The following is a 16475-nucleotide window of genomic DNA, read 5'->3' as shown; positions in this document are numbered from 1 at the left end:
TTTGCCCATTTATGATATTTTCATTAGGAAACAGTTACATCTCAGTGAGAGCCCAAATAATTCATTCAACAAATTTTTATGAAGATCCTACCAAGTCTCAAGCACTATACCTAAAAACCAAAAAAATAATGGTGATCAAGACTGTTAAGGCTTCTTGTCCTCATGGAACCTGTAGTTGCGAAGACAGACATTGAGCAAGCAATTGCAAAATATGTAAAAAAAAACTTCAGAAAAGAGATAATCTAACAGGCTACCACAGACAATATACCCGGAATAGTTAACCTAACCCAGGGGTCGAGGCAGCACTCATTTAGGACATAGCAGTCAAGCTGGAGTTTAAAAGACTGAATAACCAAAAAAAAAAAAAAAAAAAAACAAAAAACCCAAAAACATGCAGCTGCTGTCTAGCTGATTCTGCCCCACGGCAACCCCACGTGTGCAGGTTAGAACTGTGCTCCATAGGGTTGTCAGTGGCTGTCATCTCTCAGAAGTACATCACCAGGCCTTTCTTCTAAGGGGCCTCTGGGTAGATTCAAACCAATTTTCGGTTAGTAACCAAGCACTTAACCACTTGTGCCACCCTAAAAAAACCCCCAAAAACCACACCCGTTGCCACCGAGTTGATGTCAACTCATAGCAACCCTGTAAGACGGAGTAGAACTGCCCCATAGAGTTTCCAAGGAGCCCCTGGCGGATTTGAACTGCTGACCTTTTCGTTAACAGCCGTAGCCCAGGGACTCCTAAAAGACTGAGTAACAGCTAACTAAAGATTTAGGGATGGAATGTTCCAGGCAGAGGGAAGAAAATGTGAGGAAAGACTGTGCCATGTAAAGACAATTACGGTGGGGTGGGAGGTGGCGTGACAGGAAAAATGAGAGATCTGAGACAGGAGAGATAGGCAGGAATGTAATCATGCAGGTCTTTGAAATCCTGGTTAAGGAGTTTGGAATTTATTCCAAGCATAATGAGAAGCCACTGAAGAATTTTAAACAGTGAAGTGACATGATCAGAATTCCATTTGTTAAAAATCATGCAGATTTCAGAGTAGAGATTAGGTTGATGGGAGGGCAAGATAAGTCTAGGTAAGAAATGACAATGGCCATGGTTAGGACACTGGCCGTGGAGAAGAGGAGAGGCAGACAGATGGGACACACGTTCAGAGCAGCTGGTGACTGAAGGTGGAGAGGGCAGAGGCTGAAACCCCTCCCTCACACAAGCATGCACTGGGAAGAGGAGTCCAGGGGCAGTGAGCTTTGTCAGGAGGATCCCAGTGAGGTCGTATTTGAGCCATTTCCACCCCACCCCACCCGCTACCGCTTCCATTCACCTTTAACTATTTCCCAAACAGACCATTTTGCAAGAAAAGACTTCCCTTTCTCAAGCAATAAACCAAACCAAACCCATTGCCATCCAGTTGATTCCAACTCACAGCGACCCTATAGGACAGAGTAGAACTGCCCCTTAGGGTTTCCAAGGAGTGGCTGGTGGATTTGAATTGCCAACCCTTTGATTAGCAGCCAAGTTCTTAACGGAAGCTGGAGGAACATTGCCCAAAGGACAAATCATTAGAGACATGCATGAGGTGCTTTCTTTCTTTCTGTCAAAGGACAAGGACAGGAGGGGAGTTCCATACCTGCTTCAGATGGACATTTAAGCCTTCATGAGTGGCCTTCAATAGTGCCCTCACCGTGAAACTATCAGGATCTTCTTTGTCTCGAATTTGAGATTCTCTTAACAGCGACTCCAGTTTTTTCCTTATGAAAGATTCTACCTGATGTTCAGTGGTCCCGTTATTCTGCAAAGAATTAAGCAATGCAAATAATTTCCCCCAAAGAAACATGGAATCAATTAGAATAGACCCTTAGTTCAAGCCAACATTGCTTCTATAATTTGATTCTCTCTCAATTACCTCTAAGAAGTTAAGCTCATTGTACTATTTTGATCTCTCCTGCCAATCCTATAATAATAATGGCTACCATTTATTATGAACTCACTCTCTGCCATCCACTCTTCCTGTGACTGCATTCAATCCTCAAGAACCTTATAAAGGCAGTATTACCATTCCCATTTCAGAGATGCAGAAACTGATGCAGAGATTAAGTGGCTCAAGGTTACAAAGCTAGCAAGCAACAGAGTCAGGATTCAAATGCAGGACTTCAAAGCCCTTCCCACGATGCTACTTCATGCTTTCAATACAGAGAAAGCCAGGGAAAGTTTTCAGAGACTAAACTTTCTATACCTACATAGGCAAATTTAAGCAAGAATACGTCATTAAAAAAGAAAATCATCTTCCTTCGCTAAGGGGAAAAGAATGCTGTGGGAATCATCTCTGGGGTTGAGGATTTATTGTGAGATAATATTTCCCTGCTGCCTCTGGGCCACTGTGTAGTCAGAAGGAACTCCATGCTGACCTGCCATGATTTGTCATTGTAATTACTTGAAGATGGCAACTAATTTCAAGGGTTTTGGATAACAAAGCTGTGCCTGTGTCCAGATGGTGGCTCATGGAATCCTTGTTAGATGATCTGGAGACAGATTTCCTTGAAGTCTTGACCAACAGAGCTTTGTTGGCCATGTCACTCAGCCTGGAAACAAGGGGCCAACCCCTGCTCACGGCTCCTCTGCTTCTCAGGTCCTTTTTTAGCTTTCTCTGTGTCCTACACCTCTCTGTGAATTCCTCCACTACTTCCAAAACCCAGCCCACCCAAGGAGAAGAAGGGGTACTACCCCTACAAGAATAATTCCCACCAAAAGTTCACTCCACTTGCAAACTTGTCCCTGAGAGGTCGTTAGATTTGAACCCTAAAGAATGGGTGGGAGTTTTCCAGTAATGCATTCATTTTCATTTAATCCTGTGAGAGCAAAGCAGTATAGATGCCCTAAGGGAAATTAAACAAACAAAAAAATCTACCTCAGGATAGGATATTGAATTTCCCTATATTAATATCACATGCATTGGTATACCCTTTAATATACCCAATTAATGTGGCAATCCACTTCCCTGGAAGCCCTCAGGCCCCAAAGGAAATGCAAAGAAGAAAAGGAGCTGTGTTTACATCAGGTACTAACACCCCACTGTGCTAGCAAAGGGGTGAACTGAAATATTCTACTCTGCTCTGCGCAGGCACCAATGGAAAGCACAGACAACAGGTGCAACCGGGATCTGAGAAGAGACCCTGCATGCCTGTCCATTTCTGTCCAAGTGGTCGAGAATACTTATAACGACACAGAGGCAGGAAGCTTCAGCAACTTGTACAAACACAAGTGCCTGTGAAGTGGCTGAATTGGGACTTGAACCTAAGACTTTCGATTCCAAACCCTGCGTCTACTTCACTCTACAATGCTGCAGTCATCTCTCCTGTATTACCTCAGGAAAAGATAAGTTACTGAGTCAAGCTAATCGCCAGGCTCATAGTTGAGACAATCATTATTCTTATCATGATTCCTTGGAAACAGGTCCCCATAATCCCTCTGTAGAAGAGAGCCAGTAAGGTTTCAGTTAAGGTCAGAAGCAGATCCGACAAAAGAACTCCAGGTCTAGAACTCCCAGGGCATTGGATCCAGTGAGCCACTGCCTGGAGGGGGGTGCATTTGTTGTGAGGGTAAAAAGAAGTGTAAGTGGCACCTAGGGTGCCACACAGAATGCCCCAAATCAGCGTGGCTTTCCTTTCTGGCTCAGGGCCTCACAGAGTCAGAGGCAGTGAGGAGATGACTGGTGGTCGGTCATCAGGCCAAGACCCTTTCGCTGTCAACAAAGCAAGGCTAAGAATATAAAGCCAGGGCAGGCTGGAGCTGCTTAAATAGTGAATGTCCTTGGAACACGGGGAGTTGCTGAAAGAATGATATTTCTGTCTGTTGGCCTTTTTCTTCTCTATAGTTTACACAGAGAGAAAATTAGCAGCTGTGGAGAACAAATAAATCTGTGGCTGAGGTTTTATTCATATATTCTCATTTGGGCCTGGAACCTGATAGCTCTAGTGAAAGGAACCCGAGACAGACACTTGACCCCTCGCCCTGTGAGCCACCGTGAATCTGCGCCAGGGACCACAGCCGAAAGCTACACACATCTTGCTCTTTTGTGCCCAGAACCAGTGGGAGACGGAGGGTGCTGGGGATGGCAGGTGGGGAGGAGCCATTTAATGCAGCCAACAGTAGCTTCCTCAATGAAGCAGTGAGGGCTCTCAGTTTTCTTTTCTGTGAGGGAAATTTGATGGCAGAATCTCTGCACCACAAATAAATATAGCAAACATATTCTTGTTTTGTCTGCAGCATAAAAGTGAAAGGTCACTGGGAAAGCAGAGGGCTGCCTAGAACCACAACCGCCACTTCTGGCCGGGAAGGAAAAGGAAAGAGGGGAATTGGCTTGGAGGGCTGCTGCCCCCTAGGAGGGACCCTTTCAAACAGTGGTGCTCAGTGATGCTCAAACAGGGGAGCTTTCAAAAATCCCACTGTCCAGGCCACACCCTGCCCCAGTGATATCAGAATCTCTGGGCTGGGCCCCAGGTATCGGGATTTTTGAAAGCTCCCCAGTTATTCCAAAGTCCACCCAAAGCTGAAGACCTCTGCTTTAAAAACACTAGAGTAACTCATCATCCCAAAATGTCTTTCTTCCCCCTGGACTAGAGTCTGGAGGCAGGAAGGATAATATATACTAACTGTGGGTGAAAGGTGTGGCCATCGTCTGCTTCCATAAAGATTCCAGCCTTGGAAACCCTAAGGGCAGTTCTACTCTGTCCTATAGAGTCACTATGAGTTGGCATCGACTCCATGACAATGGGTTCGTTTTGGTTTGGGTTTTTGTATAGTTTTCCAAGCCCAAAGAATTTTCTATGTCAGAAGAAGAAACAAATCTGTCTTGGAAGAAGTACAGTCAGAATGCTCCTCAGAAGCAAGGATAGCGAGATGTCATCTCACGTACTTTGGACATGTTATCAGGAAGGACCAGTCCCTGGAGAAGGACATCATGCTTGGTAAGTTAGAAGGTCATCAAAAAAGAGGAACGCCCTCAATGAGATGGATTGACACAGTGGCTGCAAAAATGGGCTCAAGCATAACAACAATTGTGAGGATGGCTCAGGACCAGGCAGTGTTTCGTTCCGTTGTGTATAGGGTTGCCATGAGTTGGAACTGATGACGGTGCCTAACAACAACAACAAGCCTGTTACCTGAAGGTCTTAGGCTGAAGGAAAGCTGCTTCCCAGCCATCCCTGTCTCCTGCCTGCTCCCTCAGCTCCGTTAAAACCTGTCCTTCTGGTCAAGAACCAGCTCAGCACCTACGTTAGTGATGACCGTGCTGCCGCTGCAACTCCTGTTACAGTTGAGAACAATGTCTACTGAGCGCAAGTCACGGGCAGGCGCTGTTCTGAGTTCTTTACGGAGTTTGAGCTTACTTAGTCTTCTTCATAGCTTTTTTCCTTTTTTTTTTTTTTTATTTTGTTCCTTTAGTATGTAAAGAGTCTAATTTATACAACCACACCAGAGGCTGCGGATGATTTGTATTACCGACTGGGAACAACTGCTTATTCTTAAAATACAGAGCCTGCTGATTAATTTCAGAGCCCCTGTGGTATGCTGATTAAGAGCTCTGCTGCTAACCGAGAGGTCAGCAGTTCAAGCCCACCAGTTGCTCTGTGGGAGAAAGATGTGGTAGTCTGCTCCCATAAAGATTACAGCCTTGGAAACCCTACGGGGCAGTTCTACTCTGTCCTATAGGGCTGCTATGGGTCAGAATCAACTCCACAGCAGTGGGTTTAATGATTAATTTGGCTCTCGATAAGAGTCAGACAGAATTTAGAATCTTCATTCTTTCTGTGCATCTCAAGATGCTCTCAAATAGCAACAGCCCTTTAAATTAAATAGTAGAGACCCTCAGGAAGATCAGGAGTGAGACTTTGGACTTCAGGGTTCTCCAGATTGTATCGCCCATCACACAATGACTTGTGCAATGCTGTGGGGGTCCCTTGGGTTGTCGATCTGCTCCTCTTCCAGGTGAGGCATCACTTTCAGCAGGTGGGGACACTGCCACCGTAGTGCAGAGCCACCTGGGGCAGCCCTCTCCCAGAAGTGTGAGTGCAACCCATGGAGGTGGCAGTCAGGCAGAGAGGGAGCCAGAGCAACTTGTGAGGTATTATTATTATGCCTGTTCAGAAGATGAGGATAAGGAAACTGAGGCACAGAGAGGTGGGTGAGCTCCCCAAAGTCACACAGTTAAGAAGGGGCGCAGCCAGGCTTTGAACCCAGGCAGTCTGGCCGCAGAGTCTGTGTTTACTGCCTCCGCTACACAGCCTCTCGTGCGTCCTGTCTGGGCATTCCAATCAACCCTGAACCCTCCCCTGGTAAAACCATTTGGTACTGATTTAGCAGAATGCGAGTTCAGTGAAGTGTGTTGTTCATTATTTGCTTCCTGTGAGATAATTGTCTTTCCAGCTAGGTAAACTCTCCAAGAGACACAAATTTGAGGATGAATACATAATCAATATTATCCCTGTGATCAAGGATGACCTATGTATTTTTCCTCATCTGAATTAATCACATTGGCTGGAAAGATTATGGCAGTTTTGGGGAGCTTGTTTCATGTAATCACGCTTAGATAATATGGAATGAGAAGCTGTTTCACAAAATCAAGATTTCCTCAAATAAGCCAGAGTCTAATAAATGGTCAGGTATAGTAGTTATCTTAACACTAGAAAATTCATATAACCACAGCCTTGGACAAGTCACTTCACCCCTCCCACCTCTATTTTCTCTTATCTGTAAAATGTCAGAAATGAGAGTTTATACCTCGTTATGGGGTTACAATGAGAACTTGTAAATAACGTGCTTAGCATAGTGCTTAGTAGGGCTCAATAACCGTTTGGAATTTAAAAGCTGATTTTAGTACAGGTATAAAAATAATAGAATAATGTCAGAAAAGTAGCAAAAAGCAATATTTCTTTGGAGCTATCAAGCATCTATTTATGATCTTAATAGAGTAACAATTCTTCATACACTTGAAATAAAAGCAGTCTGAAGTGAATGCGAACTGGGTGTGTACATACATGTGGGCTTACACATGGCAGTGTGAGCTTAAGCTTTGAAGTACCCTCCTCTGCCAGTGATAGACAAAATTTTTTAAAAGACAGAAAAGTCATAACCTGGTAAAAAATAGCATAAGCAACATCTTCTGCAGGTCGTAAGTGTGCCTCAGCTCCACATCCAAAGCAGACAGAGGTGGCTAAGGATTCACATCTCACAGTGTAATAGAGACTACATGTGCCTACATGCTGTGGGAAATCAGAGCTAGCCTCACAACATGAAGCCCCCCAAAGAGAAAGAAATAAACCAAAATCATTGCCATCGAGTTGATTCCAACTCATTGAGACCCTATAGGACAGAGTAGAGCTGCCCATAGGGTTTCTAAGGAGTGGCTGGATTCAAACTGCCAACCATTTGGTTAGCAGCCATAGCTCTTAACCACTGCGCCACTAGAGCTCCATATGAAGCCAAGTGGTGAAAAAAGCTGGGGTGGGTTCCTTGCAGTTAAAAAAGACTACTGCGTGAAAGATATAAAGTTTGTTATCAAAAGAGGGAGGAACTTTTGCTTGGCTATTGGATCTATGGTATCTTTAACATCACCAGTGGGAGAGAGGAATCTATGTGTGATGGTGGGGGGTGAACTCAGGTTTCAGGTGAAAGCAACCCCAAAACCAGATTGGGAGGGTGAATACAGAAAGAGAGAGAGTAGGAGGAAAAAACATTCCACTCAAAATTGAGTTTTCAATCCGCAATTCTAAAACCCATGAAGAAAAACTAAGACAGAAAAACAAACAAAAAAAAATCAACAAATAGAATGAAAATTCACTTTTATTTTAAAATAAGTATATTCAGATGTTCAAAAATATGAAGGAAAACATGAGCTTAAAAAACCATAACAAGGAAAAATGAAATAAGAACAGGTACCTACAACCTAAGTGCCCATCAACAGATGAATGGATAAAAAAATTATGGTACATACACACAACAGAATACTATACAACAACAAAGAACAATGCTGAATTTGTGAAACATCTAACAATATGGATGAATCTGGAGGACATTATGCTGAGTGAAATAAGTCAATCACAAAAGAACAAATACTGTACGAGAACACTATTATAAAAACTCAAGGAAAGATTTACACACAGAAAGAAACAATCTTTGATGGTTACAAGGGAGGGGGAGATCACTAACTAGATAGTAGATAAGTGTTAACTTTGGCGAAGGGAAAGGCAATACACAATATATGGAAAGTCAGCACAGCTTAACCCAGGCACAGTCATAGAAGGTTCCTAGACACATCCAAACACACTGAGAGACTGAGTTACAGGGGCTGAGGGCTGGGGACCATAGTCGTGAGGGTCATCTAGGCCACCTGGCATAACATAGTTCATAAAGAAAACGTTCTACATCTACCTTTGGTGAGTAGAATCTGGGGTCTTAAAAACTTGCGAGCAGTCATCTAAAATACATCTACTGGTCCCATCCCATCCAGAGCAAAGGAGAATGAAGAAAACCAAAGACACACAGAAAATATTAATCCAAAGGGCTGATGGACCACAAGTACCACAGCTTGCATCAGCCTAAGCCCAGAACAACTACATGGTGCCCGGCTGCTACCCACCGCTCTGACAGGGATCACAATAGAATGTCTCGGACAGAGTGGGAGAAAAATGTAGAACAAAATTCACAAAAAAACATCAAACACGTCTATAAAACACAAATGACACACTTGAAGAACGTGCTTCTTAGTTCAATCAAGTATAGAAGACCAAATGGGCAACATCTGCCCATATTTGTAAGGATCCCACCATCAGCAATCGGGAATCCCACTCACACTGGAGGGAACTGAGGTGAAGAAGTAAGCCAAGCCTGTAACTTACGTAATGGAGCTTGAACTTGCACTCGTCTTCAATTTCATCTGCACTGTCCTCATCAGAGACTTCCCCTTCCTCCGCATCATCCCCAAGGTGATAAGGCAACTTCTTGCCCTGAAATGGAAGAAAATACCCAACTTCAACATGAAAACATAATGTGGTGGACCTTGGCCACTCGTTACTTCAGACTGACAAAAAGGCAGAGAGTTTGAACTACGGGTAAAACAAGGGGAGAAGGGCCTTCCAAGAAGAGTCCCTCATATTACTTTCAATTAAATACAATTAATTAATGGTGCTGTATTTAAAAATAAAACACTAGATGTCTTTTCAGAAATATATGATTCACCATAACAAGCATTACCTCCATCCCATTATATACAACCAACATACTAAAAGCAGCTTGTTCTTCTAAGCAGGTTAAATTTCACTTACATAAGCCCTTTCCACTTAGGACTGCCCCCTCTCTGTTTGGTAAGCCCCTTCATTCACAGGCGATGCGGTGAGACCCTCCCCAGCTTGAACACTCTCTGTAGGCCATCTTGAATCACTCACCAACACACTATAAAAACCAGGGGCTTTCTGACAATAAGGAAAATTCTTATGATATAATATTAAGAAATAAAAATTATAGAATTATATATTTAAAAAAATAGGGAAGAACCTTGGAAAGGAAAGTAGTTATTATCTGAGTTACGGGTGGCAGTTATTTTCTCCTTTACTGTATTTATCAATTTATACTGAGAAAAAGCTAGAGTTAAGTAAAAAGCAGCAGCACTGGGCAAGATTTTCAGCCAGGCTTCTCACTCACAAACAGAAAGAAATTTTCATTAAAAATTGAATAGAAGTATCTTCTAGAGAAAGGAGCCCTCGTGGCATAATAGTTAAGCACTCAGCTGCTAACTGAAAGGTTGTTGGTTCAAACCGACCCAGTGGCTCCACGGGAGCCAAGACCTAGCAATTTGCTTCCAAGAAGATTACAGCCAAGAAAACCCTACTGTGCCGTTCTACTCTGTCAAACGGGGTCACTTTGAGTCAGAATCAACCTGATGGCTCCCAACAATAATATCATCTAGAGAAGGAGTCCCCAGTAGCACAAATGGTTATTTGCCAAAAGGTGGAAAGGTAGGCGGTTTGAACACACCAACAGGTACCTTGGAAGACGAGCGATCTGCTTCCAAAGGCCATACATAGCCTTGAAAACCTTATGGAGCACAGTTCTACTCAGCACACATGGGGGTGTTGCCATGAGTCAGAACTGACTGGATGGCAATGGGTTCCATTTTGGTTTATGTTCTAGAGAGTAGGGGTTAGGGCAGAGAACCAGGCTCTGAGGCTAAGTGGTCAAGGCCACTGAGGCTACGTGGTCAGTAGCCTCTAAAACGACTCCCAATGGTTTCCACCTCCAACTATTCAAGTTCTTCTGTAATCCCGTCCCCTTGAGTGTGGGCTGAACCTAGTGACTCCCTTCTAATTGCTGTCCAGTCAATTCCAACTCATAGCAACCCTACAGGACAAAGCAGAACTGTCTTCTTCCAAGGTATTTACTGCACATGACAACCACTGGAGAAAAGAGAGGGCACGTTAGATCCCACAGCAGCAACTGCCGTGACGTAGGACAACGCTCTGCCTCCATTGTGTATTTTGGCTCTGCTGTTGTTGTTGTCGTTAGGTGCTACCAAGTTGATTCTGACTCATAGCAACCCTATGTACAACAGAATGAAAACACTGCCCGGTCCTGCACCATCCTCACAATTGTTGTTATGTTTGAGCCCATTGTTATAACCACTTTGTCAATACATCTCATTGAGGGTCTTCCTCTCTTTTGCTGACACTCTACTTTACCAAGCATGATGTCCAAGGACTGCTCCCTCCTGATAAATTAACTGAACTATGGACCTTATTTAGTTAATAAAAATAATGTGTTGATATTTGTTAAGAAGGCCTGGTAGCACAGTGGTCAAGCACTAGGCTGCTAACCGAAATGTTGGCAGTTCAAATCCACCAGCCACTCCATGAGAGAAAGATGTGGCAATCTGCTTCCATAAAGATTTATAGCCTTGGAAACCCTATGAGGCAGTTCTACTTTGTCCTATAGGGTCTCTATGAGTCAGAATTGACTCAATGGCAATGGGTTTCTTTTTTTTTTTTTTTCAATATTGGTTCATCAGTTGTAACAGATGTACCATGTGAAGGCAAGATGTTAATAACAGGAGAAACTGTGAGGGGATATGAGAAATTTCTATACTTTCTTCACAGTTTTTCCATAGGCCTAAAACTGCTCTAAAAAAACAGTCTATTGAAATATTTTATATACATATATATTTCAGAGTAAACCTGGGTAGGGTTTTATGTGACTTATGAACTTAATTGTGGTCTAGTATAAAAAAAAAAAATACACAAAAAATGACCTAGGTGTCTCCTAGGGATCCCTTCCCAATCTACATACTATTTCATACAGGAGTTATGCTCTAAAATTAGAGTGATTCATTCGTGGTGTATAGAACTAGCACTAGAGCCTGGAACCATTCAGGGTATTTGGCTGCACGGCACCTGGAAAGTTAAAGAACTCTGCAATCCACACCTAAAAAAGAGGAAGACTTGGCCAGATAGCTAAGAGTCTGGAAAATTAATAAGTTTCTTGCTATTTTTTATCAAAAGGAACTTACTGTTTATTTTTTAGGAGATTTAGAAACATGGAAGTGTGTATGTATACATGGTTGGAAAGTGTGTGTGTGTGTGCGTTATAACAATACAGCTTGCCAATCTCTAGAGTGGTAAGTAGGCATGCAAATGCTGCCTTTTGGGCGAGATACCTCTCTGATGATGAAGGCGTGAAGGAAAACAGGATCCTTTAGGTTTGTGAGATCCTTTGGCTTTACTTCAAATGAGAATATGCTAGTCCACACACACACAAAAAAACCCATTGCCGTTGAGTCGATTCCAGCCCATATCAACCATAGAGGACAGAGTAGAACTGCCCCCATAGGGTTTCCAAGGAGCTGCTGGTAGATTTGAACTGCCAACCTTTTGGTTAACAGCCATATCACTTACCCACTACGCCACCAGGGCTCCAACACATCCAGGAAATCTCCTTTTGGAGAACGTTACCACTAGCAAATGGTTTTCAGATGCCCTTGAAGCACTTGCAGTAGACATTGCTGCCACTCCTTCCAATGACAGCCTCGGACTTTTGGGCTCCAATTCAACCTGTTGCCCATGAACTCTGGGACATTCTCTGCCAAATGACCCAAAATCCAGTTACGCAGAAGGGGATTAAACTAGTTTGTGCCAAATATCATCTTCGAGTTCCACTGTCCGAAAGGGAAGGGTTTTAAGCAAATGGACTTACTCTGCCTTTAACCTTCTGACTGCGGCTAAAGACTATTGAGGAAACACGGAATCCCTGACAAGGCTGTAGAGGTTGACATTTAGATTTCCTAACACAGCAGTTATGAGTCGGAATCGACTCGACGGCACTGGGTTAACACAGCAGTAGGAAATTCTGGCGGTGTAGTGGGTAAGTGCTATAGCTGCTAACCAAAAGGTCGGCAGTTCAAATCCACCGGCTGCTCCTTGGAAACCCTATGGGGTGGCTCTACTCTGTCCTATAGGGTCAGAAATTAGTTTTCACCATAGGGGTTTGCTTTAGCAAGACTTTCAGCAGACTGACCTTGCTGTTATCTCTTGCATTAAAAACAGAGCTTTTATTCAAAACACTCTTACACGTGCAAATGACAGCCCCTCTCGGATGGACTCAAAGTCTATGATCTTCACGTAACTGCTAGAAGATCAAGTTTCTGAACGTTTTACATCTTTCTCATTGGTTGCCCTCCCTTAAAGCCCTCGTTCAAGGCTTCCTATGAAATTACACTCAGACTTTCCAAATCCCACTATGTGATGCTCCGTTTTCTATGCACACACCTCTTAAGTAAAACGTAAGCTGGTTTGAATATTAACATCCTACTGCGCCTTTCAGGTTTTCAGTCTCAAAACAATGCGAACATCAAAGGTGGTTTTAGTCCATACACACAAAATGAACTGGAATTAAGTACATTTACACAGTTTTTTTTGCACACAGTTAGCCATCTGAAAACGCAACAAACCAGTCTCTCTGGTTATTCCTCGCACTAATAACATTCATTGCAGGTAGCAAATTTCCTCCCTCAGAAAATCTGTCTACGAAATGTCATTCTATTCACCTGCTGCTCCTTGGCATACCCATGAGTCCCACGGGCCAGTGTGTCTGTGTCCACATTCCTGTTTGAATTGAGCGTTTCTCACATACGTAACACCAAGGCTGATCAACAGTGAATACTTTTTTTTTTTTTTGGCAAACAGTTATTGGAGCTTAAAATGGGAGAAGAGAAGACTCTGAAAGAAATGCTTTCAGATATGGATATGAAGAGTCTTCTCCCTTCTCCCTCACCCCCTCCGCCCACGAGCTTCTCTCCAGTGTGAACTATTTCACACTAAAATATTAAACATCTGGTTTACGGTACTGATGTTCTCACTTTCTAAGAACTCCCAGAATACACGGTCAGTCAATAATAAGCATCTTCTGAAGGAATGACTATAAATACATTGGAGTAAGATGCGTTCACAGTTCTAGACTCCCCTTCGTTATTGACCCTACTTCTTGTTCTCCTGATGAACCAGTTCTCAGTCCTTAGGGGAGTGTCGGCTTAGTGAATACAGAACGCCCTTAGTGCCTTCCTTCAGGTAGTTACCTTCACTAGGATTTTGCCTTTCAGACTTTGAGGGCTCGGAAGTTGCTTGCAGTCTCCTGGGTCTACAGAGGACAGGTCCAGTTTGTCTCGGAATATTCCCTTCAGGTACTGAGCGATCTTCCGTTGCTGCTGGACACTGCAATGATTCTCGATGGACAAAATAACTGGAAACCTGAGAAAAACAGCAACACGTTCCAGAGGTATCAGGTAAAGGCAACTCACGGGGACTTTTGAAAATTACTCTGCATTCATTGTGTTCTCAAACAATGCCTGACAGCATATGTGATGGTAGCCATGATCAAAATGCTTCTAAAATGAGAAAGATTAGAGACACACTTATAAAAAGCTCCTCTGAGCAAATAACCTTTGCTATGCATAAAGCTGAAAAAAATACCAATCCGTGTGGAATGACTTAATATTTTCTATGAGGAAAAAAATGGTAAGTACATTATGTATCTTTTAAAAGAAAAAAAAAATTGTTTAAAGAGATAATAAGCCTAAAGAAAGAAAACTCATGTAATTTTGCCTTATTTATTCTGAAGTCTAGAAATATCTAAGAGACCACTGAATATCATTAGATGCAGCTATTTACTCTAAAAAAAAAAACCATAATCAGCCCTCAGCTTGAGAACTGCTGTGGAGGGAATTCTGTGTTTCACAGCCCCCTGTATCAAGCATTTCAGATCATTTTTATAAAATTACATACTAATCTTTATTTTGAAAGAACAGTCAAGCGTTCACATCATCAGCACTTATGCATCCATGCTGAGAATGTGAACCCCACGTACAACTACCCAAAGATAGCCAGAAACACTGCCAGGCAGGCAGAAGGGAACCAGGGTGAATTACATGATTTTACTCCTTTTCTGTCTTTTTCCTCATAATTTAAGAAATTATTTCAAATTCAGGTTTATTGATTTTTTTTCTAGTTTTCCATAGGGTATCTTCAGAAGTAATAGGCAATGTATTTTTTTCCAGAGTCTATATACCCATATGTAAATTGCTTAACATATCCACATAGAGAAGGAAATTCTATTTGTTGGCTTTTAAGACAAGCGCGAGGTCCGCAATTGAGCTATGACCTTCTGAAATTACATTCTAATCTCATTAGGAAAACCTGATGCCTAGAGATGAACCTTTGAGGCTGAAAGTGGTTTGGCTACCTGACTACAGTCACTTAGCTCACTGCGTCCTCACACAGGTTTCACCCTGGGGTGTCAGGAAGACAGAGAAACAGCAACAACCAGCAACCTCAAGTTGTCCATGAAACCACAGCAGGGAATTTTAACAATAAATTTGTAAAATATCAATCAGGTCATAAAAAGTCTATTAGTACCTAACAATCTTAATGTAAGGCAGTGCTTCTCAACGAGCGATTTATGTTTCCCCAACCCCAGGGACACCAGGCAGTGTTTGAAGACACTTTTGGGTTGTTACAGTGGGGAGAGTGGTTATCTATGGGCACCTAGCGGGTAGATGCTGAAAGCCATTGTCATGAATTGAATTGTGTCCCCCCAAAAAATATGTGTCAAGTTGGTTAGGCCATGATTCCCAGTATTTTGTGGTTGTCCTCCGTTTTGTGATTGTAATTTTATGATGAGAGGATTACGGTGGGATTGTAACACCACCCTTACCCAGGTCACCCCCCGATCCAAGGTAAAGGGAGTTTCCCTAGGGTGGCCTGCACCACCTTTTATCTCTCAAGAGGTAAAAGGGAAGCAAGCAGAGAGCTGGGGACCTCATACCACCAAGAAAGCAAAACCAGGAGCACAGCACGTCCTTTGGACACAGGGTTCCTGCACCTGAGAAGCTCCTCGACCAGGGGAGGTCTTCCTCTAGAACCCACAGAGAGGGAAAGCCTTCCCCTGGAGCTGACACCCTGAATTTGGACTTGTAAGTTACTAGACTGTGAGAGAATAAATTTCTCTTGTTAAAGCCATCTGCTTGCAGTATTTCTGTTATAGCAGCACTAGATAACTAAAACAGTCATTCTGCAATGTGCAGGATAGTCTCCTCACAACAAAGCTTATTAACTGTTTAATTTGAAATACCTTTCTCCTAAAGGTTCCCAAACTCATTGCAAGGACTATCAAGTCTCTTCTTCTTGTTATGTGCCACTGAGTCAGTTCCAACTCATACCAACCCTACAGGACGGAGTAGAACTGCCCCACAGGGTTTCCAAGGAGTGGCTGGTGGATTTGAACTGCCGAACTTTTGGTTAGCAGCCGAGCTCTTAACCACTGTACCACCAGGGCTCCTTCAAGTCACTAGAGGCTCCTAAAAAGTTCACAGGTAGTGGATTTTCTCATCAGCCTATTTCATATATTGGAAAATAAAGGCAAAATTACTTCTTCAACCTGGTTAAGACTAGGAGAGATGACAGTAGGGCAGACCCACCAGAATTCAGTACTTGAGATTCTTCCACAGAAAAGACACCATAAACTAAGCCTTCTGTGTAGCAAGTGTTCTTATTAGAACTGCACTTTAACTTCATGATTAGTTAATGAGAAGAACAAATACTAAAAAATTTTAAAGGCTACTAACTTCTACAAAACTAATATCATGCAATCGTAATTTCAATTCACTTCTTTTAATTCAAAATAATTTCTTGAATATCTGGTATATCGTAGGCACCACAGCAGGCAATAAAGAATGAATAAGACACAGCCTCTTGTTTACAGTGAGCTCATGGTCTTAAAGGCTTAAAAGAAAACAAGTAAACCAGTGATTTTTAGAGTGCTACACAGTATTACAGAAATAAGTTCAGGGCTCCAAGAACAGAGAGAAAAAAAAATCAGCTGGTGGTATCAGTAAGTTTGCCAGAGGGACAAGGCTTAAACAGAGTTTTGCAGAATGA

At 42.7% G+C, this 16475-nt stretch overlaps 1 protein-coding gene across 8 annotated transcripts in view; it reads right to left on the bottom strand.

The window, feature by feature from the left end:
- The window catches only part of PLCH1 (phospholipase C eta 1), a 277526-nt gene that overhangs the window by 35028 nt on the left and 226023 nt on the right, over positions 1-16475 (bottom strand). For all 8 annotated transcript variants that reach the window (XM_049867197.1, XM_049867198.1, XM_049867196.1 and 5 more), the window contains exons 10-12: positions 13619-13790; positions 8898-9005; positions 1634-1795 (exon numbers count right to left, since the gene is read on the bottom strand). In XM_049867197.1, coding sequence (XP_049723154.1) covers positions 1634-1795; positions 8898-9005; positions 13619-13790 — 442 coding nt within the window. The remainder of the gene's footprint in view (positions 1-1633; positions 1796-8897; positions 9006-13618; positions 13791-16475) is intronic.

The sequence above is a fragment of the Elephas maximus genome, chromosome 23 (genome assembly GCF_024166365.1).
Source record: "Elephas maximus indicus isolate mEleMax1 chromosome 23, mEleMax1 primary haplotype, whole genome shotgun sequence".
NCBI lineage: Eukaryota > Metazoa > Chordata > Mammalia > Proboscidea > Elephantidae > Elephas > Elephas maximus.
This window is presented reverse-complemented; position numbering and strand designations above follow the sequence as displayed.